The 23,615-nt window shown below is 41.1% G+C and overlaps 2 protein-coding genes across 6 annotated transcripts; one reads left to right on the forward strand and one right to left on the reverse strand.

Annotated features, from left to right (window-relative positions):
- Positions 1–863: 863 nt before the first annotated feature.
- Positions 864–7,245, reverse strand: golt1ba (golgi transport 1Ba). The gene is made up of 5 exons (XM_077544860.1): positions 7,081–7,245; positions 5,402–5,493; positions 5,041–5,219; positions 4,712–4,793; positions 864–1,869 (listed from the first exon to the last, which is right to left on the reverse strand). Exons 1-5 carry the CDS (start codon positions 7,103–7,105, stop codon positions 1,831–1,833), a joined length of 417 nt encoding a protein of 138 aa, XP_077400986.1. The 5' UTR covers positions 7,106–7,245; the 3' UTR covers positions 864–1,830.
- Positions 7,246–7,256: 11 nt separating this feature from the next.
- recql (RecQ helicase-like) lies at positions 7,257–23,372 on the forward strand. Of its 5 annotated transcripts, none has more exons than XM_077544856.1 (16): positions 7,257–7,367; positions 8,023–8,083; positions 9,812–10,027; positions 11,112–11,291; positions 11,390–11,496; positions 12,118–12,316; positions 12,406–12,572; positions 13,186–13,264; positions 13,356–13,504; positions 13,799–13,916; positions 14,279–14,417; positions 14,491–14,582; positions 15,989–16,205; positions 16,952–17,081; positions 18,739–18,881; positions 22,686–22,835. In XM_077544856.1, the coding sequence occupies exons 2-15, from the start codon at positions 8,059–8,061 to the stop codon at positions 18,841–18,843; spliced, it is 1,923 nt and encodes a 640-aa protein (XP_077400982.1). In that variant the 5' UTR covers positions 7,257–7,367; positions 8,023–8,058; the 3' UTR covers positions 18,844–18,881; positions 22,686–22,835. The 5 variants fall into 5 exon arrangements, with proteins under 5 accessions (XP_077400982.1, XP_077400980.1, XP_077400983.1 ...); XM_077544854.1 differs by lacking the exon at positions 7,257–7,367 and adding an exon at positions 7,704–7,927; XM_077544857.1 differs by lacking the exon at positions 7,257–7,367 and adding an exon at positions 7,704–7,927 and having other exon boundaries at positions 16,952–17,051.
- The last annotated feature ends 243 nt before the right edge of the window (positions 23,373–23,615 follow it).

Here is a 23,615-nt window from a genome sequence, read left to right on the forward strand (position 1 = left end):
ACTAGTGGCGTGTGTGCTTTCTGATTGTAAAAAAATAAATAAGAGGAGAGGCGTTTTTCGTGTAAAGTGCTTATTGGCAGCATATCCCTTTTTAAGGTGGTTTCAGTTGCCAATTATGCAGAAATTCACTATTCGTGGACCGACCTGGCCTAATCCCTCACGATAACCACTGTACTTGTCTCTTAAAATGATCGATTGACAATTTCGAACATGCGGGTATTTCAGATATTTCCGCAAATTGGCATTGCAAAACAGCCTTACAAATGCCAATGCTTAGAATTTGCTGTTGTAAACAGCAGGGAAATATTTTTTGATTAAAATCTGTCAGTAGCTGTTTATATTTCTAGGAATAGATCCAAGTTTTTTGTGGCATTGAATGGGCCCAAAATTTTACATTAGCAGCACCCAAATGTTTCACTAGATGACAGTAAGACCCTGCAGTAGCATGCATTCAAAATGTGAGCGCTGTAATTTATTTTAATTCTATTTTACTGTCCTACATGGTATTTGCAAGTAATTACACACCTTTAACAAGCTGGTCACTTAGATTAAATGTAAGAATCAATGAATGAAAATACTGAATTTTCAATACTAATTATATTTTCACATACAGCAATATTGTATTTTGTATGTGTGACATTTTTAAGAAGGTAGAAGTTCCAATTACGGATAATTAAGTCCAGTTTGGTTAACTTATTAAACTTGTTTGGCAAAGAAATATTTAATGATAATTAAAAAAAAATCCCTGCACAGGTAATAAAAGATGATAACGTTTGAGTTTGAAACAAATTAATTCAAATTGAAAATATAACAAAAAGTAAAATAGCATCAAAAGTGATTGTGTTCCACAAAAGTCCAGCAAGTCAAATTATTAGGTTGTTTTACTTAAGAAATCATGATTCCAGACAATTTTCCTTCTTTAGTGACAAATATTTATACAAAATACTGTAGACACAATTTGTACAGTTCATTAATGGGGAAAGTTCGTGGTAAATATCAGCCACTGATATGAAGGAATCAACCTTGCCAAACATGAACAGAAAGGACGAAAAATTTACAAGAGTTGGTATTTGACGATAAAGCCTTTTCTTCTCTGGTTGTTGACTATATGTGCATAGCATATATGTTATAGGCTATATGGTTTACTTTACAGGTAACTTGAACAACTAAACAGTGGAGCAAGACAAAAGTGACCTCCTTATGATATCTTTTGCGGATGTGTTTAAATATGCAAAATGACAGAACTTGTTTCAAAATTGAATGAAACATCCTCTCCTACTGCAATGTATAAGATATCACATGTCAAGATGCATGCAACTTGCCTTACTTTACAGATCTCCTCATGATTGCTTAACTGGTAAATACAAATCCCTAAAGTATAATTGACAAGCCTGGTGATGTTTGATATCATAGGGGTTAGCTGTGCTAATAGCTGCGGGACAAAAACAAACAGTGCCCCAGACTAACAGCTCAAATAAAATGCTGCACCTTTGTAGAACTTAAAGCAGAGGCACAAAAAGGACAATATGGCAAAAACTGTCCACTATTGGTTCTTGTAGAAGGTCATCACATATCCTGTAATGCCTTTGGGATGCCTTCAATTCTCCACTTTCATGTGAGACTAAACAATTGGGACGACCTATTGATGGGCAGTGATGACAGGCACAACAGAAGCAGTCTTTCTCTTTCTTCTCCCGCCTGCAGGTGGGTGATGTTGCTGAATGGATAACCTGAGCAACTTCAAATCTTTTCCATTGGCAGATTGCGTTGCTTTGTTCAACCTGCTCAACTCAAATGATGACTTGTTTGCAAACAAGATGTCACGATGGGTTACACCATGTTGTTGCTCTCGCTCGCTTTGTCCACATACTGAAAAGAGAAAGAACACAAACGTGTAAACTTTCAGTTTTTTTTAACCCACAGCAGAACATGTAAGTACCAAAAAAGATTCAGGGGACACGCCAGAGGGGAACAGAACAATCAGAATGGACATTTATTTGATTAAATCTGTACTTTTTTTGTGTGCCATAGTTATTATGAAAGAAAGACTAGCCTCAAAACGGGGTATTTTAAAACACTAAGACTTCCCCGCATCATGATACGTGTCGTATCTTGCTGTCACCGTTAATGCACAAATGATCTGTTGCTTTACAGTGGTTTATTGTTTTTACATTATTATCTCCTTACACTTGTATGTTACTGAAAATTTGCTACTGAAGTTAAAGGGATTAGTAACGAATACAGTTTATTTGGGATTATTTCCTCTGGGAAACATTTTGTGAAATCGTTATCAACGAGCTTTCCAGTATGGATTGCGTTCCACCTTACATATTTTTAGCAGGTGAATGTTTGTCTTTCAGTCTCTGGTCACTTAAAGAAAAGGCCACCATTTTAGACATTGGAATATATTCTGTTGTCTGTATGCCCTGTGGTGTGTGCATTTTAACTATACTGTAGAGACAGTATATATACATAACAACTAGGGTTGGGCGAGTACCGATACCAGGTATCTGTATCGGGCAATACCAGACATATTTCCTGGTATCGGTCCCTGCTCTTGTGGCCGTTTTTCGGGGGTTTTTAACTAAAGGCTGAAATCGTTATTTTGCATTTATTGACCGTCACAGGTACATCGAGTACGAAAAATCTGAGGGCTTTTTCCTGCCTCGAGTACTCGTTTATTTAAGGCTTTAGCGTAGCCGATGCACGGCTACTTTTAATTTAGCCACTTACGGCACCAACGCAAGGGAAGGAAGAAGAAGCGGATGTTACTTATTTGATTGAAGCAGTGGTAATGAAGCAATTAAAGACAAATCGAAGGGGCGAACAGAAATGGCGACGACGACGAACAAGGTTTCTGTAGATGAACCTGCAGAAGGATCATTACCGGAGAGAGCAAGCGCCTGCGGCAAACGAGGCCGAAGGAGCGGCAAACGAGGCCGAAGGAGCGGCCTCGTGGGAGCCAGGCACCGAACGAGCGAACGACACAATACATGAATATGTATTTAGCGTGATGTGAAGGCTGCCACCAAAGCCACGATACGTTTCAACTGGCTTCCAATTTAAGATGTGGCCTGTAGGGCAACAATATTGCAGTATATAATGCGTTTCGTGTCTGCAGATTCATCACAAGCTACATTCATCACAAGATTTGTTTTTGTTTTTAACCTGTAACGTGAAAGAATAAAATGCCTTAAAAATACCCAATTTAATTTGCCTTATTACTGGTCAACTGCTCCACATTCATAAATGCACAATCACTACCCTGGTGTATAATGTAAGTCTACAACTTGAAAATGGATGGATTTATCTGCTTGATTCTTATTCCAACCCAACATTCAGCATTAGGGGCGTGAATTGCGTAGTACCTGGCGATTCGATTCATTCATAGGTCACGGTTCGATTCAATGCAAATTAATCCTAATACAAATATATAAATCGATTATTGCAGATTTTTTTACCCCTCAAATTTAGAAAATACTAATCGGTAAACTTGTACATGTACACTGTAAGATTGTATGAAAATGTATTTATTTGTATTTGTATGTATTTATTTATCTGAAACTTCAGGCTTATAACCTAGCCACTGTATTTAACAGCACTGAAATAAAATATTAAGGCTTAATGTTCAATTAACTCTTTGACTGCCAGACGTTTTCAGAAACGGGATGTCGCCAGTGCCAGCCGATTTTGACTGATCTTTCAAGGTCCACAGAAAATGTAATGGATGTTTAAACATATTGAATCGTTGCGAGAATTGCGCACTGTAATATCGCGATAAATTGCCAACCCCTATTCAGCATAATACCATGTTTAGACTAGTGGGGGAACATAAAACTGACTTTTCACTTTGTATGTAGCGATGGCTGTTTTAAAGTGCTTTATAAATAAAGTTGAGTTGAAAACAACATATTATTGCAAAGAACATTTTGGATTTGAGGTCTCCACTCTAAAGTGACTCTGATTAATCTCAAATAAAGTTCAGCATTTTTCCATTATAGATGGAAAGATTCCTGAAATAAATGATTGATAACATTTCACTGACATTTTAACAAGGGTATGTTTTGCATCAACTTCTGATTTTTGCATTACATGCAAGCAAGCAAAATCGGCAGTAACTGACCACGACTGCTGATTGTCCTACGAAGGCTTTGAAACACAAAAGGACAGAAACAGTCATCCCAAATGGATTTCCCCCCCATACACACTAGTCCTGGGGCATCGTCATGAAATTGAGTTACCGATACTTATTGCATCTGCTGAAATTACACAGCGAATAAGGCATCTTAATGACCACAGACTAAAGCACACATTTACACAGGTGTTCTTTAATGCCCTTTTTAACACACTCCTCCGTTTTCAGTGTGGTTAATGCAGTGCTTCTCAATAATTTTTTGCTAGTCCTGGGAAAAATATTTTGCGATAATCATATTTAGCATGATATATCTATAAAATTGCTGTACGTAAACCTCTGCAGAGGAGCTAATACTTCTTGCACAATCTCTGACAATGAGAGCGCTACCACCACCTACTGTAGCGGATGAGCAATTTAAATTCATTCTAGTATGGCTACAAAAAAATGCTCTCTGGGGTCACACATGCCCTCTTATTTGAGAAGGACTGGGGTACAGTGTAGTGCTTGAGGTGTTTGAACAGGCTGATCAACTCAAAGGCAACCAAAACAAGATTGATGCATTTGGAAAATACTTACTGCACTGATGAAGGGCAAGTTTAAGATGGATCCAAGGACAGGTATCCTTCTGATGAAGCCTATTACAACAGGGAAGAAGCCCCTGCAACAGTGACCGAAATGGAAAGATGAAAACAGACACTTCGGTGTTCATTATTCACTATTGTAAGAAATGTCGTGTGAAAACCTGTCAAATCCATACACATCCAAATATCTGTATGGTTTTGCAAAATATTTGCTGTTGTCATGCATGGCATGTTTTGATCACAAACTTTTGGTTTTGGAAGTCTAAATTGTGCCACTTTTTGTGTGTTCAAAGTACAACTTTCACTGTTTCACTGTCCTCTTACCTGAACAAGAGGAAAAATCCATATACCTCCAGCACAACGCCAATTATGGGCCAGCCAATTAGCACCACAAACACACCTCCTAGGAAGAAACTGGTGGCTTTCATTTTGTGCTTTTGGAAAAAGAATCGGAAAGTCCTCTCCAGGCCAATAACAAAGGCGAGTCCAGCAACAAACAGGATCTAGTGGACAAAAAAACAAACACATGGTGCAGTATTAGAAGATGAAAGCAAATAGAACATTTCAAGAATGAAACGTCTGGGTGCCTGGTTAGACAATTTATGAGTCCACAGCATATAAATAAATGAATGTAAAATGGCAAAAGACATTGAGTACACTCATGCAAAGGAAGATACACACTCACGTTCCCAATTGCCAGGAGTGCTTTGTCAAAGAACAGGATCATCCCAAAGAAGAGGAAAAACACGCCGAAGCCTGTTAACCCCATTCCGATTTCTGTTGGGCACACACACGTCCCATCAACAGTTTTCTTGACAGAGAGAAAAAAACAACAAATGCTGTTGCACATACCCTATCACTACCTCGTAACTGTGACAGCTGACTTGCTCACAGGGGCTTGTCTGAGATGATGTTTACAATGTAACAAATTGAACAAGGAAGGGCTGCTGCATAAATACAGTCACATTTCAGAGAGATAAATGACTAAGAAGACCCTAAAGCAATATTGAATAATATTTCTTTATATGTTAACTCATAATATATGCAGTGGAAGCTCCAAAATTGAACGTACCCAAAAGACTACATTTTGGTGCCTCACAAATCAAACATTTTGGAGTCCAAAACATCACTACGTGTGTTGTTACACAAGACTTGCATTGAAAGGATTAACTCTACATGTGCATTGCTTTATCTTTGGCTATTTTGGATGTGAGCGTGTTGTTTACAGTATTTGTTTAAAAGCACTAGTGATGGCAAAGAAGTGTTCCCTCTTTGTCACGTCTGTCAGGTTCCTTTAAAAAGGTGAGTACCAAGTAGTAAGTATTACTTTACTTTTAGTTTTGTTTAATTATACCATACGCTGAATGACTTCTGATACAATATTGTATATTATTGTCTTTAAACATTATATACAGAGTTTATAAAGGTTTTATAATGACAATACATTGAGCCAGGAACAAATGAATTTACTTTACATTATTTCATTTCTGGGACATATTTTGGAGAATTACAAGTTGGAAATCAATTACAAACTGTTGTTAAATTTTATAATATATAATATATAATAATTGATACAATACAAATTAAATGGCCTGAAGGTGAACAATTATTTAGATTTGCCCAAACACTTGAAGGCCTTTTTATGACTTTATTAATACTTGACTTGTTTTCGTTATTTTTTGCAAGGAGATAAAAACACTCAGTTTTATACTAACATTACATAGAGCGTATTTGCATTGTGTTTCTCAGCATTTGCATGCAATTCATTTCAGACTGCAGTTTAAATACAGCTATCTTACATAAAATAAAGGCTCAAATGCATGCTCAGACCAGCTAAACTGGAACTCAAGCTTACTCCACTGGTACAACAGCATTTTAGAAATGGGGAAAAATACTCCATAAAAGAATACATCAGAGAAATGTATGCATACTATACTAATATGTTATACTAGTATCATATGTGTTCCCGTAAAACACGGGAATACATATTTTATAATAAGAACCACAACTCTGCTATCTAATAATTGTCCTTCATCATTATAGTCTCTATTATTAAGATACAAATAGTTTTTAAAAATCCTTTGTGACTGAGGGCTATGCAAATAAACAGAATACCTACAAATCACTTGTTTGTAAGGCAAACGATGATGATGTGATTTGTACTTCATTTGTATTCTATTTTATTCGGCATTTTCCCAACGCTGTTGCACGAAACAAAGTCACTAAAGTAGTAGGCACGCATGGCTGCAAAATAAAAAAGAAAGCTAGCATCGCTAGCCTCATATGCTAACAACTAGCTATTAGGCTGAATAAACCGGGTTTGTACAAAAAAATATTTGGATGATCATCAATAGAAAGCCTTACTTTGCGAGTCCGTTAAGGAAATCATCTTGGCACTAACTTGACAAGTGAGTGTAAAAGAGAAGTAAAATATTGGCAATTGCCAACATAGAGGCTCCGAGCTGCCACTGCAGCAAGAGCCACGTCTTCCGGAAACACACCCTCACTCAATGACATTTTCCGGAAGAACAATGTGGTGCGTTCAAGGCACAGATTTATTAACACATACAGTACCGCAATCTTCACAAGAAAGGAAATACGATACATCCACGCCAGTACGATACGAAATCCAATATTGGATATATTTTATGGTATGCAGACGTTTAATTGCTGGGATGTTTTGATATTTTGGAGTGTTTTAGCTGTCTTTAGTGCATGTGTTTCTCGACTGCATCATTGCGTCAGACAAATCACATCACATTCGAAATTCGGATTAAAAATTTACAACACTTTTGTTTTACATATTGACATATCTGCATTTCATGTTTACACAGATTTGGATAAATAAAATGGGTGAGTTCGTGAAAGCGCAACTAATGAGTTGTAGTGTGTCTGAACGATTTAGACAAAGTTTCAAGGGTAACCTGGGAGACAAAACCCAGGGCGCAAACTGCTTCCCCCTCCTCGTTGTGTAGAGGCGTAGTAACTATCAAGTGCGTTCAGCAACAAGGAAAACAGCGTTCGAATGGTCACATCTATTAGAACATACTCCGTAAATATTTGCTTTCAGTATAGTTAAGTGCGTTCGATAGAGAACATTAATTTCCTTAACGTGATGCTACTTTAGCTAACTTGCTACTCATGAATGTAGTTTCATCGAATTACAGGTGAAATGCAACACATTGTGGAAAGCTCTTTACTTTTTCTTATGGTAAAGTGTGATCATTCATCTGGTAAACTGGTGATGGTGTATATGTGCTGCAGAAATTCGTACACGCTGCTGAATTTCTTCTTTCTTTCTTGTAGGATTCACATTTTTCATTTTGACAGCTCGTTCACATAATGGATGGTCGTGGTCAGGCAAAAGGTGAGTCTGGTGTGCGAAAGGCGAAAGCAACCAAAAAATATTTAGCATGCTGTCGTTTGTGCCAGGTGGCACGAGGGACATAATAAACCGTGAACGTTTTTGCCTCGGAGGATAAACACATGTTCAGGTGCAAGACTTGACTGCTTATTCTGAAAGCATGCAAGTAAGCATAATTGAATTGCCCATAACTGGAAATGTTTTATGTGCCCTGACCAGTGGCGTAAATATCGACGGTGCAGCCGGGGGCCCAGAGACAGCGCAGGGGCCCATGACAGAAGGGATATAATGGGATGGGGGGGGGGGGGGGAAGACAGGGAAATAAACGGCCAGAGTATTGTGTAAATACGATGTCGGAAACTGTCATTTAATCACCTGACTTTGGCATCTGTCAGTCACGATGAGTGAGTCTCGACGTTATGCGAGTTGGGGGAAAAAAAGTGGTAGCTAGTGTGCGTGCCATCGTCACCGTCATGCTTTGCAAAAACAAAAATGCAGCGCAAAAAAGAAAAGACAAAAAATCACGACGTTAAAGCTATTGTAAGAGATGTGATAGACGTGGTTCCAGTCCAGGCCATTTGCAAAATCTAGTGTCCCGCTCCCACCGGAATCGAGCTGTAGCTTGCCGACAGCTAGCTCCATTGCAGAAGCGACCCTCCAGCCGCGTCTCGCTTCTCAAAAGGCGGCTTCCCCGTGTCCTCGCCGCCTACACAGCCTCAGGGGATGAATTTGACGCCAAATGCAAAAAGCTTATATCGCATTTGGCTCAGGCGGTCTGGACCATTCTCCAGATACAATAAACAGGTGTTTTTCCAGACAAATGCTACTTTGGACCTATAGGAGCGTTGTAAATGTAAATTATTTGTGTTATGAAGTGCAGTTAGTGGGATTCAAATCTATGGCAAATTACTTTATTGTTTTTGTGGTGACATAGTGAGCCTTTTGCACATGTTCAAACAGATTTAAAAGTTGTAAAACAGAATATAATGTATTGGAAGATTTTTGTGGGATTTTTAATGTTCAATATAGATGTCCCAATATTAAAATTGGAGGCCCTGCAAAAGTCCTTGGTGACAAGTCGCACTTCTTTTCAATGGTGTGTGTGTGTGCATGCATGCGTGCGCGGAGCGCTCGTGTGTGGGCGGTGAATGGAGGAAAAATTGGGGGGAGGGGGGCCCCAACTTTTTTGCACCAGGGCCTCTTAGCATGGTGTTACGCCACTGGCCCTGACACAATAAAGTACAAAATAAATGAATTGATGAATACATGTTTAACAAAGGGCATTTTCAATCAGTACTTTTGTTGTGTAAACTTAAAGGGATACCTGAATCATTTAGCCATTTAGCAAATAGTTAATATTTTGTCAATAAGTAATTTGATCACTTTTTTTTTAATGTGCAATTATTAATACCTTTAAAACCACATGGTCTTCAGGCTATTGCTCTTCTTTGCCATCTCAAAATCAAACACAAAAAGACAGATCTGGAATTAATCCTTGAGATGCTATCACAGCAGAAGTTGCTCGAGATTTGCAACATCATGATGTTTTGAACTTTAACTTTTGGAGTATTTTGTTTTAATCCAAAACATTTCATGTTAGTGTACACATTGTTGTTGTAAATGTTGTTTATACCTTCATTGAAACGTTCAGGAGAATATTGAATCATTACTGTTGAAATATTTAAATTTTCTGTAACTTTTTGTAATTGGTTCCCCTGTGTTATGTTTCAGATGTTCAGGCAGAGCTAGACTCTGTGGAGGCAGAGCTGGAGCTAGTGGAGCTCCAGATAGCAGAGCTCCTTGAAAAGAAAACAGACTTGACTTTGCGCAAGAACACGCTGCTGTGCAAGCTGGAGGAGGCTGCATATGCATCATCTTCGTCAAGCCAGACTTCGAGAACTGGCTCTGAAATGAGTGCGGAGGAAATGCAGCACTATGATGGCACAGGTACTTTCCACTTGACTACTCTTCTTTAGTGACTTCCGGTCACTTTAGAAACATTTATTCATCAGCATTTTAACACAACATCGGGCATTTTTTATCCTCATTTTCTAACCCCAAATTCAATAAATCCTAAAAAAAAAAAAAAACTGAGCGTGGTGTCGTTTCGCTGTGACAGAAGTTAAATGTCAGCAAGATGTACACACCTGTAGTGTACACAAATGCGCATTTCCTGCTTAGATATGTGACCACGCACGTTAGTGACACCTGGCGGTCATTTTAGTGACCTACACAAATATATCAATGTGCAAAAAGTTGTACAGTAAGTTTTTACAGTTTTTTGGGACAATGATGCTTGATATCATTATAGGAATTCTCTAGCCATTCTCTAGGAATTCTTTTGGACGAATTGGTAATTTGATCAACGCTTGAGGAAGTCGTAATTCCCTCAATCGCCTATAGGGGCACCACATTCTGTTTACTTTCAGTTTGGAGAAATACAACGAATAAAATCCAAATTCTCATTTATTTATTCATAATCTGAAGTCGCCACATTATATGTTCATGGTTCTTTGTATTACTAAAATAATTCCTAATCCACTCGGACACAAGCACGATTGAGACTGAACTAGATTTGAAAAAACATGCATTTATTCACTACGGTTATACATACAGAATCAAAATACTGCCTACCTAACTATCATACGGTGAAAAGAAAAGGGATAAGAATAAAACTAATAGAAATAAGAAAGGACCAATTTAACGAGGTAGAAAGGAAAGGTTTGACTTGCCAAACCTGTGAGATATTTGAAATGGAAGTTGCACCAGCGGTATGTCAAATTGGCTATGAGACGTGCAATTTAATGGATTGAGTTGGATCGAGCGAGCGGAGATCGGTTGAAGAAAAAAAAAACTGCTCTCAAAAAAAAAAGAACAATTTCCAAGAGTGAAATGTTTGAGGGAAAAGAGCAAAAACTGAGCAAAAAAAGACTGGCAATATTCGTTACACCAGTCACGCAATGTAATCAAGTTTACAACCATGAGTCAATTACATTTCCTCATTCAGTGTCCCAATGTTTCACTTTGTTAGATTTTGCATGGTCCAAAGATGTGACGCAGCACCTGAAGGATTCATTCCACCTTTCCGAGTTCAGACCCCTGCAGCTGAGGGCCATCAATCTGACACTGTCTGGAAAAGATCTGTTTTTGGTGATGCCCACAGGCAGAGGGAAAAGCCTCTGCTATCAGCTACCTGCGATCTGTTCCGACGGTATGCTAGGACCCAAGTCAACTGATGAAACACTGTAATAATGTACGGTATAGTACATACAGGTAAACAAGGTATGCTTGCGTCTGTGTGTGTGGTAGGTTTTACACTGGTTGTGACTCCCCTGGTATCGCTGATGGAGGATCAACTCATGTACCTGAAGTCCATCAATGTGGCAGCAGAAATGCTCAATGCTTCAAGTAGCAAGGTAATAACTTTGGAATTTACTATTTTGGACCTCCTTTTTTTAACCATATGGCACAGTTAGGATGTTGGTTGTGGCAGGGAAAGTATCTTCGGTCAATCATATGCCTGCTATAGTGTAAACCGATAAAGTATCTCACATGGGTGTTTTAGTAAATATTCTATTTTACCATTTCAGTGGACAACACTAAAGCAGTGGCTCTTAACCTTGTTGGAGGTACTCAATCCCACCAATGTGTGTTTAGTTAGAAAAATGCCCTTGTTTCTAATGTTGATGCTCACATACAATAGGAGGCATCTTGGTGAGCTATCCGCTATAGCTTTGTTGAAGCTACATATAAATAAATGGAAAGGCACTAAATTGGAATTGGACTCTAACACCAGCAACTTAAATCCAGACTGGCAAATCCAGAAAACGGATAATAATTTTTTTAATGTATATTAAAAAAAAAAAAAATTGAAATCATAATAATAAAAGAAAATAGATAGTCATTTTCTTTATTTATAAATAAAAAATAATAATCATAATAATAGTAAAGAAAATTGAAAAAAAGAAATGAAAATGGATAATCCAGAACACAATATCCACATTCAAATCCTCAACTGTATTTTGTTGTATTTACAGGAGCACTCCAAGACAGTTTTAGCCGGTATGATTTGCAAGACGACCCCATTTAAGTTACTGTACGTAACCCCTGAGAAAATTGCCAAAAGCAAGATGTTTATGTCTCGTCTGGAGAAAGCAAACAATGCAAATCTTCTGAGTCGTATCGCTGTCGACGAGGTACACTGCTGCAGCCAGTGGGGACATGATTTCAGACCAGGTAAGTCATGTGACGCTAACCCCGCCTAACATTTTGAGTTTTACACATGCTCTGTACCCTGTACGTACGTAAGTGTGTTACCGTTGCAGATTATAAACTGTTGGGCATCCTGAAGAGGCAGTTTCCTAAGGTGCCAGTGATTGGTCTCACAGCAACAGCAACCAGCAGCATCCTGGAGGACTGTACAAAGATCCTGTGTGTGCAAAAGCCAATCTCACTCACAGCCTCGTTCAACCGCATTAACCTCTACTACGAGGTACCACAGAGCCACGACAGCCGCACTTGTTCAAATGCACAAACTGCTAACTTCATCTTCCATTTCATAATCATTAAAGTTGATGATAGTATTCACAAGTTGTCATTTACTAAAACATTTAAAAAGCTGTCTTTGTGAAGTCTCATGCATATCTTTGTAGTTCGTAAATTGTAACAAAAAAGTTGTAATGCTACATGAATAGTCATGACTTTTGTAAGTGAATGTCAAAATTCCCATACTGACCAATAACAGGCTGAGAAGCCATATCCATATACTGTAGTTGTACCATGCATATAAAAAGTCTACACACTCTTGTTCATTAGCTAGTTTTTTGGAATATTAAAAACAAAAAAAAGAGACCAAGGGTGTGTAGACTTTTTTTCCCCCCACTGTATGTTCTCAGTCAGACAAGCTATTGCACAAATCATAGCTTACTCTAATATCGAGAGTTAAATAAACCTCTGTTGATGGGTAAATAAACGTTCTGGGCAGGAAATATGGTATATCCAATTTACAGTGATCATATATATATTTTTTACTTCTGCAACAAATGCACATTTTATTTTCTGCGTTAATCTGTTAATGAGCCACCAAACATCTTTATATCTCATAGGTTCGTGCTAAAGTTTCTGACGCTGCATTAATGAACGACATTGCCTCACTGATCAAGAACCGATACAAGGACAAGTCAGGTACTGCAGTTGATGAGGCTTGTCAAAGTTAAATTAAATGCTTGTCCTAGTATACTCGTGACAAGAAGATGATTTTCCTTTTATACCACAGGCATCATATATGTCTTCTCTCAGAAGGACGCCGAGTCTGTGTCTTCTGAACTCCAACAAAAGGACATCGTGGCTGCTCCCTACCACGCCAACTTGAACCCGGACGATAAGTCTCGCACTCATCGGAAGTGGACCTCTGGCAAAATCCAGGTATTTGCAATTTGAGCCCAACCTGTAAATACGTGTGATGTCATGAAGTTGATGTCAAGGTGTCTGATGTTACTTTTATTTTATTACAAAAGTATACTTTTTAAATCTATATATGCACAATGCTGCTCTGGTAGAATTTTATTTCTCTGCATGTGCTATCCTGGTAATCCTTATTTCACTGCATTGGGAACACTATAGGTTATATTCTATTTATAAACATGGCTTGAGAGACTGCAACTCAAAATGTCAAAATCGAGGTAAATAAATAAAAAGGTTTGTTGTTTATGGTTCTAGGTGGTGGTAGCTACAGTGGCATTTGGCATGGGAATAGACAAAGCTGATGTCAGGTTTGTCATCCATCACACCATCAGCAAGTCAGTTGAAAATTACTACCAGGAGAGTGGACGGGCAGGTGCAGTAATACAAAAAAATATCCAACAGTGTTTAAAGTGCCGTCCAAAAGTATTTTCCCTCTTCTCAAATTATAATTTTTTGCAGTTTCCCCACTATTAACAAGAACGATGACCCAAGTAAACATCCATCCATCCATTTTCCCAGCTACTTAAAATGTATTTTTAAAATGCTATTAGGTTGAGGAAGCAAGTTAAAATGTATTTTATGTTTACTTGGATTGTCTTTGTCTGGCATTTACATTTGCTTGATGATCTGAAACATTAAAGTGGGAAAACTGCAAAAATAAGATTTTGAGAAGAGAGGAAAGACTTTATCGCAACACTGTACTGATTTTTACGGATTAAAAAAAAATGTCTTCAGGTCGAGATGATCTTTCAGCTGACTGCATTGTCTACTATGGATTTGCTGATATTTTCCGCATCAGCACAATGGTCGTAATGGAGAATGTTGGTCAACAGAAGCTGAATCAGATGGTGGCTTACTGCCAGAATGTTGACAGGTAACACCTTCCTTCCATCCCTTCCACACATTTGAATTAATAGATCACGTGATTCCTTTGTTATGGTTGGCAGGTGTCGTCGTTCCCTGTTGGCCGTTCATTTTGATGAAGCGTGGGATGAAAAACAATGCAAGCAGATGTGTGATACGTGCCGCAATAGAAAAGGTTTGTGTGTTGTGTGAGATACGATAAGTCAGTCAGAGCCTATTATGTTTTTCGGAGTATGATCATAATTAAGGATTCGGCTGCATATCTCTTTAAGACTGCGATGTCTTCCTAAAATCTTATCAAAGCGCCTTATCTTCAGTGGCAGGATTCTTTCATCATTTTTAAAGGATTGTCCACATGCTCTTTGCTGCTAATCAAATTTGCCTTAAGACCTGCGAGTGTCATCCGTTGAAGAAAATCCACTTTTTTTTGTCATATTAACATATACACATGCATATATTTACATTCACAGGAAATCATGCAACTAGTGTGACTAATATTTTATTATATATAATTTAAATAAAGTGTGTCTATTAAAGTGCCTTTTTTTGTTTTAAAAATGTAAATTGAGAGCTTGTAGCACCTTTTATTGGTGCGAACTGTGACCTGTATTATTTTTTTAACCTCTATTTCACCAGGAACGGTCCCATTGAGGTACAATATTTTCACAGGTGGGAGAAAATATGACACACTGAAAATAGGAGAGTAGTAGACATTACACAGGCACGCTAATACATAACAGCCACAAAAAACATGCATAATAAATAAAAAAAACAAAAAACATGTTGAACTTAATTGAAAAACACACGGGGGGGGGGGGTTAACATAATACATACTGGAAAATCAAAACTAGAAAACTTTTTTTTGTTGGCTATTTTATTTAGCTGCTATTTTTCAACAAGTTAAGGCTAATGTGGGGGGAAAAAAGAATATTGTGAGGGGAAAAAAGACGACAATGGGTCGTGGGTGAGCTCTAGCCCATCCCAGCTGACTTTTGTCATCAGTCATTTACAAGGCACATGTCAGAAAACAACCCTTCAAAATAACATTCACTATTCTACACTCTAATCATTTCGAATTTTGGAGTCACCTTACATGACACATATCTAATATAGATGTAACGATAACGGCAATATTGTGATATTGCGATATTAAAACTGCCACAATATCGTCGTCGTCATGTCACGATATTAAACGCAGCACATCTGTTAAAAAATTCGAGTTGATTTCCAATTGTGCAGTTCTAGCACCCCCTGGTGGCTAGCTTTGTAGGGCAGTTTAATTTTCGTACGGCATGTTTCGGCCCTTCTATGTTTAAAATCCAAACTAATGGTCAGATGAAGTGAGTCAATATGTAGAGGAACTCAGTGTAGGTGGTTTATATGCTTTGCTGTTATCTATAAAAGCACAATATTGTGTGTGTATTTTTTTAGTATGAGCTCTTTTTTTTACCTTTATTTAATATCGCCAACCACCCCACAATATTGTGATAATTATCGTATCGTGAGCTTCACATGGTGATATTGCATCGTGATGTTTGGATATCGTTACTTCCCTAACATCTAATATCTGTACATGTTCAGATGTCGTCTCTTGGGACATTACGCAACATGGCAGGCAAGTGGTGCAGATTTTGGAGCTTGCGGCATCCATGGATGAGAAGCTGACTCCTCTCAAGTTGGTGGAGGCCTGGATGGGGAAGGGCCCTGCCAAGCACAGGAAGCTAACGGAGACCACCACACTGTCCCGACCGCAAGCTGAGGACGTGATTGTCTACCTACTGCTCAAAGCCTACCTCAGGTTACGTTGTATTGTGTGGCATAGCAATAAATGACTCCCAGTTTGGGACATTTTCCACATTCTGGAATGAAAGCTAGCACATGCAATGTGATTCATCAAACCTGAGATGATTACTTTGCTGCCATTTTGGAGCTTCTGATTGATTTTTAATAATTCTTATTCCATGAACGTAATATTTTGACTAGATGCTGGCACATCGGATAAATTCTTACTTTTAACTCATTGATTCTTAGCCATTTTGACTGAAGCAGCCCCCTTAGCTCCCGGCTGTTTTACTGGATCTTGACTGATTTTGCAAGGCCCACAGAATATTGTGTTCTATTGCTATAAAAACATGGAACCTACCAAAAGAAAGATTAAAGTCCCTTCTTTAATCAGGAAAAAAGTATATTTGTATCTCTTTATGTTTTGCAGCAATTGGCATTAGAATATAGATAAGTTTTATCATTATTCACAAACAAAAGTTTTTTTGCAACATAGCCCTGGCTGATATCTTCTACTCTGCTGCCACCTGCTGCTGTGTTTGTAATAACTACCATTGCTTTAAGTGACCCCTTCAGGTCAGAGGCTGCATCAAAGCCTAGCATAGTAAAACACAAAAAAACATATAAATATGTTTTTGGGATCATGGCAATATTTAAAATTGAACATTTTATACGTTTTTGGGAGCAAATTAGTTCAATAAAGGTTGCGTTTCATTCCCCATTATTTGCTAACCTGTGTTTTGCATGTTTGCTCTCCATTAGAGAGGAATTCAGTTTCACTCCATACGCCACCTACTTCTACTTAATGCTGGGCTGCAAAGCGCCCCTGCTGAAGAGCCAAAGTCACACGCTGAGCATGAAGGTGCGTCCGGCATATTCGCACTCTTCATTGGTGAGTTGACTTCAAAATGTTGCTTTCGATTTATCTGCTCATTTATCTGATTTGCTCCTTGAATACTTTTTGCAAAATCAACCCAAGAAAACGACATTACTTTATAAAAAGGTAATATGGGAAACAAAAGGTGGGGCCATTCGAATATAAGAAAAATATTGACAGTACTGTACACTGAACTTCATTTTTTACACACCACTTTTAATCATGAAAACAACAGGACATGCACATCTTCAGAGCCTCATCTTATGTCTTTATTAACAGTATTAATGTGTTTCCTCTTACAGTCTGCATTATCTGACCAGTTGTTTATCACTTTATGATTTTATAAACTAAATAATATAATCTGTGGTCTAACATTTTCCACTTCATGTCAGGCTCTGATTTTGATGCTTCTCTTAAGCTTTTTAGTCTATTGTGTTTGTGATTACAAGTTAGTGACATTTAATGACCTTTTGTTCATTTTCTCTAACCACTTTATTCCGACTTTCACACGTATTTGTATGTGTTTTCAACAATATCACATTAGAATAATCTCTCACATTTTCTAAGTCCAGGTAAGTCACCACTGAATCAAATGTTACATTGTTTTGACTTTTGCTAATATGTAGGCGATTCATTAGTAAGTAATATGCTTCTGCTTTTCTTAGTTCGTAACATGATTAATCGTGTATAAAACTTTTGTAGTTCATGTAGATTATTATTAATCACCATCTGGCAATAAATTAATATTGTAAGTACATTTATCAAACTGTAGGTAAACTGTGCGAAGGTATTGCTAAACTGAGCAAACGTATCAATTATGCAGTATTGAATAAATCAATGTAACAAGATTACAGTATGCATCTTTCACCATATGATCAAAATGTGCAGCAGTTGGGTGAGCAATAAAATTACCATATTTCTTCAAATAGAGGCCAGTCGTCAATTCATCACCGCTTGGTTGGTGACTTGGAAAAAATTCAGCGGCACTTGTGATTAAAAGTTTATATAAAATTAAAAAAAAAAAAAAAAAAGTTTGGTAAACACATTAGAATATAGTTAGGTAGGAATTTTTCTAATCTACATTCCACACAAAATATATACGGACTCAGACGGTGACTATTTATAATATCATATAACATTTATAATCATATTTTATTAAGTTGTGCTGAAGATTCTAGAACAGTGGTTCTTAACCTGGGTTCGACCGAACCCCAGGGGTCGGTGAGTCAGTCTCAGTAGTTCACCGGAGGTCAAGACACGCACCCGACTCAAATGATTCGGGCTGCTTGGCCATCATTGGCTGCAGGTGAACACACTGCATCACTTGACTTATCTGTGCTGCACAGAATTTGGTGCGCACAGTAAGTCGACTTTAATTTACTATTGTGATCCCTTCATGTCATGTTCATAACTATGTCGAACAATATAAAAAGTTGTATGTAGACGAATATGTGCAGTATGGTGTTGCACAGGGTTCAATTGTGGGGCCTCTGCTGTATTCAATGTATTTGCTTTTATTTAACTCTTAAACAAATGTTTTGGAATGCTTTTATTATTCATAATGCTCAGTTTAGCAATCATCCTTTATGCAAGTCATTTTTTGTTTAGCCTGTTGAGCACTCCCTTTTCGGAGTTTAAACCCTGACTGATTGTCATCGTTAATGGCCAACAGGTAGAAACACAGAGGGATGGGAGAAAAGCCAAAGTGGTAAAGGAATCAGCTCAGAGTGATGAAGATGTTCCAGTGTCCAAGAAAGCCAAGAAAGCGCACATATAGTTCCCCTTCCCATCCCATCCAGAGGAGAAGCTGACTAAGTACAGTCCATCATTCTTTTTTTCTGCTCATTGCATGGCAATCAACAAACAGGAATGATTACATTTTCAATCGGCATTCACTGAGAAGCAATTATTAGCTGTGTCAAATTCTGGACCATGCTTTAACTAACCATCGTGTTATGTCTGAAACTGAATGCTGCTTGATTTCTTTGGCTACGCAAGTTTGTAAATAGGAAGAGATTTGCAAAACAATCCCCCAGACATACTGAAGCCTTCCTATCACAATCACAACTGTTACAGCCGTGAATGCTAGCTATTTGCATAACATTGCAACTTTTTTCAACTTTATTCTGCTTATGATTTTTTTTAAATATATATTTTTCATTTTCCGGCCGTCCGTCCATCTTCTTCCGCTTATCCGGGGTCGGGTCGAGGGGGCAGCAGCTTTAGCAGGGAAGCCCAGACTTCCTTCTCCCCAGCCACTTCAGCCAGCTCCTCCGACGGGACCTCAAGGCGTTCCCAGGACAGCCGAGAGACATAGTCTCTCCAGCGTGTCCTGGGTCGTCCCCGGGGCCTCCCGCCGGTAGGACATGCCCGGAACACCTCCCCAGGGTGGCGTACAGGAGGCATCCGAACCAGATGCCCGAGCCACCTCAACTGGCTCCTCTCAACGCGGAGGAGTAGCGGCTCGACGCTGAGTCCCTCCCGGATGACCGAGCTTCTCACCCTATCTCTAAGGGAGAGCCCGGCTACCCTGTGGAGGAAACTCATTTCGGCCGCTTGTATCCGGGATCTTGTTCTTTCGGTCACAACCCACAGCTCGTGACCATAGGTGAGGGCAGGAACGTAGATCGAGAGCTTTGCCTTTCGGCTCAGCTCCTTCTTCACTACAACGGACCGATACAGCGTCGACCGATACAGCGTCGATCTCCCGCTCTAACCTACCCTCACTCGTGAACAAGACCCCAAGATACTTGAACTCCTCCACTTGGGGCAGGATCTCATCCCCGACCCGGAGAGGGCACTCCACCCTTTTCCGACTGAGGACCATGGTCTCGGATTTGGAGGTGCTGATCCCCATCCCAACCGCTTCACACTCGGCTGCGAACCGCTCCAGTGAGAGCTGGAGATCACGGCTTGAAGAAGCCAACAGCACCACATCATCTGCAAAAAGCAGAGATGCAATGCTGAGGCCACCAAACCAGACCCCCTCAACGCCTCGGCTACGCCTAGAAATTCTGTCCATAAAAGTTATGAACAGAATCGGTGACAAAGGGCAACCTTGGCGGAGTCCAACCCTCACAGGAAACAAATTCGACTTACTGCCGGCAATGTGGACCAAACTCTGACATCGGTCGTACAGGGACCGAATAGCCCGTATCAGGGGGCTCGGTACCCCATACTCCCGAAGCACCCCCCACAGGACTCCCCGAGGGACGCGGTCAAACGCCTTCTCCAAGTCCACAAAGCACATGTGGACTGGTTGGGCGAACTCCCACGAACTCTCGAGGACCCTGCTGAGGGTGTGGAGCTGGTCCACTGTTCCACGGCCGGGATGAAAACCACACTGCTCCTCCTGAATCCGAGTTTCGACCTCCCGACGGACCCTCCTCTCCAGCACCCCTGAATAGACCTTACCTGGGAGGCTGAGGAGTGTGATCCCTCTAAAGTTGGAACACACCCTTCGGTCCCCCTTCTTAAAAAGGGGAACCACCACCCCGGTCTGCCAATCCAGAGGCACTGTCCCCGATGTCCATGCGATGCTGCAGAGACAGTCAACCATGACAGCCCCACAACATCCAGAGCCTTTAGGAACTCCGGGCGGATCTCATCCACCCCCGAGGCCCTGCCACCGAGAAGCTTTCCAACCACCTCGGCGACTTCGACCGCAGAGATAGGGGAGCCCACCTCAGAGTCCCCAGACCCTGCTTCCTCAAAGGAAGGCATGTCGGTGAAATTGAGGAGGTCTTCGAAGTACTCTCCCCACCGATTCACGACGTCCCGAGTCGAGGTCAACAGCACCCCATCTCCACTATATACAGTGTTAACGGCGCACTGCTTTCCTCTCCTGAGATGCTGGATGGTGGACCAGAATTTCTTCGAAGCCGTCCGGAAGTCGTTTTCCATGGCCTCACCGAACTCCTCCTATGTCCGAGTTTTTGCCTCAGCGACCGCCGAAGCCGCATTCCGCTTGGCCAGCCGGTACCTGTGAGCAGCCTCTGGATTCCCACAGGCCAAAAAGGCCCAAAAGGACTCCTTCTTCAGCTTGACGGCAACCCTTACAGAGTTCGAGGATTGCCACCACGACAGGCACCAACCTTACGGCCACAGCTCCGATTGGCCGCCTCAACAATGGAAGCGTGGAACATGGTCCACTCGGACTCAATGTCCCCCGCCTCCCCCGGGACAATGGAGAAGCTCTGCCGGAGATGGGCGTTGAAACTCTTTCTGACAGGGGATTCTGACAGACGTTCCCAGCAGACCCTCACAATACGTTTGGGCCTGCCTGGTCGGACCAGCATCTTATCCCGCCATCGGAGCCAACACACCACCAGGTGGTGATCAGTTGACAGCTCTGCCCCTCTCTTAACCCGAGTGTCCAGCACATACGGCCGCAAATCCGATGACACGACTACAAAGTCGATCATCGAACTGCGGCCTAGGGTGTCCTGGTGCCAAGTGCACATATGGACACTCTTGTGCTTGAACATGGTGTTCGTTATGGTCAGTCCGTGGCGAGCACAGAAGTCCAACAACAAAACACCGCTTGGGTTTCGATCGGGGGGGCCATTCCTCCCAATCACGCCCCTCCAGGTCTCACTGTCATTACCCACGTGAGCGTTGAAGTCCCCCAGCAGAACGAGGGAGTCCCCAGGGGGTGCGCTCTCCAGCACACCCTCCAAGGACTCCAGGAAGGGTGGGTACTTTGAGCTGCTGTTCGGTGCATAAGCACAAACAACAGTCATGACCCGTCCTCCCACCCGAAGGCGGAGGGAGGCTACCCTCTCATTCACCGGGGTAAACCCCAACGTACAGGCGGCTAGCCGGGGGGCAATGAGTATGCCCACACCTGCCCTGCGCCTCTCACCGTGGGCAACTCCAGAGTGGAAGAGGGTCCAGCCCCTCTCGAGAGGATTGGTACCAGAACCCAAGCCGTGTGTGGAGGCGAGTCCGACTATATCTAGTCGGAACTTCTCAGCCTCGCACACCAGCTCGAGCTCCTTCCCTGTCAGAGAGGTGACATTCCATGTCCCCAGAGCTAGCTTCAGTAACCGGGGGTCGGACCGCCAAGGCCCCCGCCTTTGGCTGCCACCCAACTCACTGCGCACCCGACCCCTTTGGCCCCTTCCACCGGTGGTGAGCCCATGGGAAGGAGGACCCACGTTGCCTTTTCGGGCTGTGCCCGGCCGGGCCCCATGGGTATAGGCCCGGCCACCAGACGCTCGCCTTCGAGCCCCACCTCCAGGCCTAGCACCAGAGGGGGGCCCCGGTGACCCGCGTAATCGCGTGATCCCCGGGCAAGGAAAACGAGGATCCAAAGTTTGTGTTCATCATTGGGGTCGTTTGAGCCATGCTTTGTCTGGTCCCTCACCTAGGACCTGTTTGCTAAATGATCGAATTGGCACCTTACGCTAGCTAGTATGGAATCCCAGACCCTGATATCACTAACATTTAAATAATTGCAATTGCTCTCTCTGTTTTGTGTTGTTTTCTCCTCACTATATATGGATTCGTTTCACCCACCAGTCTTAACATCTCTTCAATGCTCTCTTATGTCTTTCATGCAATAAGCACAATTGCTTGATGCGATTTCCACACTGACATTGGTTTTCATTATGACAGGATGTACCAGCTTCCTGTGAGGAGATGATTGAAAAGGTCTTTCACTCCTTTGTAACGGAAAGCAGCTGTCTCCCCCAATCGAAGCAGAAACAATTTCAAGCAAGGAAAGCGAACATCAAGCCAGCTAATGAGACGGACAAATGTGCTGGTGGTGATGACATTGTGCCCCAACATGTAGTTGAAGTCAATGTTGAAACAAATACACCAGCTAAGTCTTGTTCGAAACGTAAATCCAACACCCCTCAAAGAACACGAAAGAAACCTCTGCACGCAAATGCAACAACTCCATCATCTAAAGTTGCTGAGCCACAAACGTGCACAGTCCCCAGCTCTCCATCGCAGGCTTCTTTTATTTCCCAAACTGCAGCCGAGGAATTGCGCGACCTGCGCAACTACTACAGGAATCAACTTCGGAGAATAAACGACGTCTCCCATGAATATCTGGGGCAGGCCAGTGTGTCGTGGCTGCTGTCTTGTATCAGGGAACCTTTCAAGTCCCTGCGAATGCGCCGCAGGAGGACCATCAGCCAAACAGCCCGAAGCTTGTGGACGCATGTCAGCAGTCGGCGGCGGCTGCTCCGCCGCTGACCATGACATAATTTTTTTTTCTCTTGTAGTCAAATTGTGAAGCATTCAGTTATGTATACACTTAATTTGGAAGATAATAAATGCAATGTTAAATTTGAATCACAGAAGTGCATTTTATTGGACCTTGGCGCTATAGTGAATGAGTAACAAAACCTTGAAATCCTACCAATGCAAGTTGGTCGCTATTGGGATAAAATGATCAAATTTTCTAGTCCTCATCAGAAGTCTTGCAGCAACATTTTTGCACTAACTGTAAGCAAGCAGAAACATGTAAATTGGGCCGAGTTACGACATACGCAACCTACAGCGTTTTGACTTTACAGCGCCTGTGCCTCGTCCGTA

Source organism: Vanacampus margaritifer, chromosome 15 (genome assembly GCF_051991255.1).
Source record: "Vanacampus margaritifer isolate UIUO_Vmar chromosome 15, RoL_Vmar_1.0, whole genome shotgun sequence".
Lineage (NCBI taxonomy): Eukaryota > Metazoa > Chordata > Actinopteri > Syngnathiformes > Syngnathidae > Vanacampus > Vanacampus margaritifer.